Source organism: Oppia nitens, unplaced genomic scaffold (assembly GCF_028296485.1).
Source record: "Oppia nitens isolate AA-2021 unplaced genomic scaffold, nextdenovo-longstitch-racon4-pilon3 scaffold33_pilon_pilon_pilon, whole genome shotgun sequence".
NCBI lineage: Eukaryota > Metazoa > Arthropoda > Arachnida > Sarcoptiformes > Oppiidae > Oppia > Oppia nitens.
The window spans coordinates 473,549-475,336 of NW_026533214.1; the positions used below are offsets into that span (position 1 = coordinate 473,549).

General features: G+C 28.0%; 1 protein-coding gene across 1 annotated transcript; it reads right to left on the reverse strand.

The window, feature by feature from the left end:
- Window positions 1–361: 361 nt before the first annotated feature.
- On the reverse strand, window positions 362–1,788 carry LOC128956902 (uncharacterized). Its single transcript, XM_054302617.1, has 2 exons — window positions 1,465–1,788; window positions 362–1,096 (listed from the first exon to the last, which is right to left on the reverse strand). Exons 1-2 carry the CDS (start codon window positions 1,633–1,635, stop codon window positions 386–388), a joined length of 882 nt encoding a protein of 293 aa, XP_054158592.1. The 5' UTR covers window positions 1,636–1,788; the 3' UTR covers window positions 362–385.

The window sequence follows — 1,788 nt, forward strand, 5'->3', positions numbered from 1 at the left end:
GATAAATAAAAAATAATTAATAGATAAATTATTAATTATTTTTTTTAAAACTATTAATTTAATAAAAATAATATAAAAAACTTACAAATAAATACATATATAAAAAATGTCTAAAATAACTTTTTGTTTTTTTTTCAATCACATTGAATATATATATATATATATTTTTTTTTAAACTACTAAATAAACAAAATTAATATAATATAATAGTTAAACTTTTTTTTTTAAAAAAAAAGAAAAATCAATTGACAAAAAAATATTAACTATATATAAAAAAATAAAAATACTAAAAACTTTTTTTTAAAAACTTTTTTGATTTATTTTAGTTTATGTTATTTTTATTCATTTTACACATTCAACGGATGTATGGATGGTATACTCGTATTCAATGCCTCCCTGATTGGTGTCGATAATGATCCCGGGTATCCAAACTTACGGGTATACTACCACTAGTACTACCACTACTACTACTGGCCATAACTTGTGACTCGGCATACGATGGCGGTTCCTCTGCTACTACTACTTCATCGGCGGCGCCCATACCTTGTAGTTGTTGCTGGTATTGATGTCCAGGTTCAGGAAATACTACTGTTTTCTCGTACTGATACAACTGTCCACTGTTTGTTTGTAGTGGCAATGGTGATGATGCCGGTACCGGTGCCGCATATACTGTTTGATTGGTATAACCGATTGGGTACTGTTGTTGTTGATGACCAACACCACCCGGTGCTAAATATGGTTGACTGAGTACAGTCTCGGCCATCACTACGGCTGCCGAGTTGGTAGTAGTAGTAGTAGTGTCCAAACGTTGGCCAAACTGTACGGGTATACTAAGCTGATGATTGCGCAATCGGCGCAATATACGTGCAAATATCAGGGCATTGACCGTACAAACTAAATACAGTACCGATAGTAACCAATCGATACCGAAATCGGTCCAAAAACACGATAGTATACTCAATGGAAATAGTATAATAAGTGTTATACCATAGACAAGGCATGTAAAATAATGTTCCCTATAGGCACCCAACTGGCCAATCAATTGTATAAGTATTGCCGATATACCGACACCCAGTGCCAGATTGCGTACCTTTTCCTATATATTTTGTGGAAATAAATTTAATAACAAAAATAAAATTTAATTAGTAGTATTTGTAATCTAAAAATTGTAGCTAGGTTACTATTTATTTATTTATTTTTTTGAAAAAATATAAACATGTCAATTATAAATTTTTATTTATTTATTATTATTTTTAAAAAAATAGATAATCTATTATACTATTAGTATTTGTTGTAAATGTTAGTTGTTAATTTTGAAAATAATTAAAATAATTTATTTATTTTTTTAAATGTCAACAAGGTCAAACAAATTTTAATACTAATTTAGATCCTAAAATCCTAGATACTATTATTAGATTTTTAATTACTAATAAAATAGTATAGTTGCTAGTTGCTTATACTTACTAAATTATTGTAGCTATGTGGATTTAGTTTGTAACTTGAATTAACATATTGAACAGTTAGGGTAACCAATATGATACCGGCAACCATAGTAAACCCACTGGCCGATTGTACGGCCCATTTACGGTAGCGGAAATTTCTATCACGTTTATTATTATTAGTAATATAATCCATGTCACTTTTATTTTATAGTTTAATTAAATAAATATTTTAAATATTATTATTGTTTATTATAAAGTTTAATTATGTTTATTATTAGTGTTGATATTATTGTTGTTGTAAAAGTACCAATGTAAAATTATTGGATAGAGTTTACAAACTTACTAT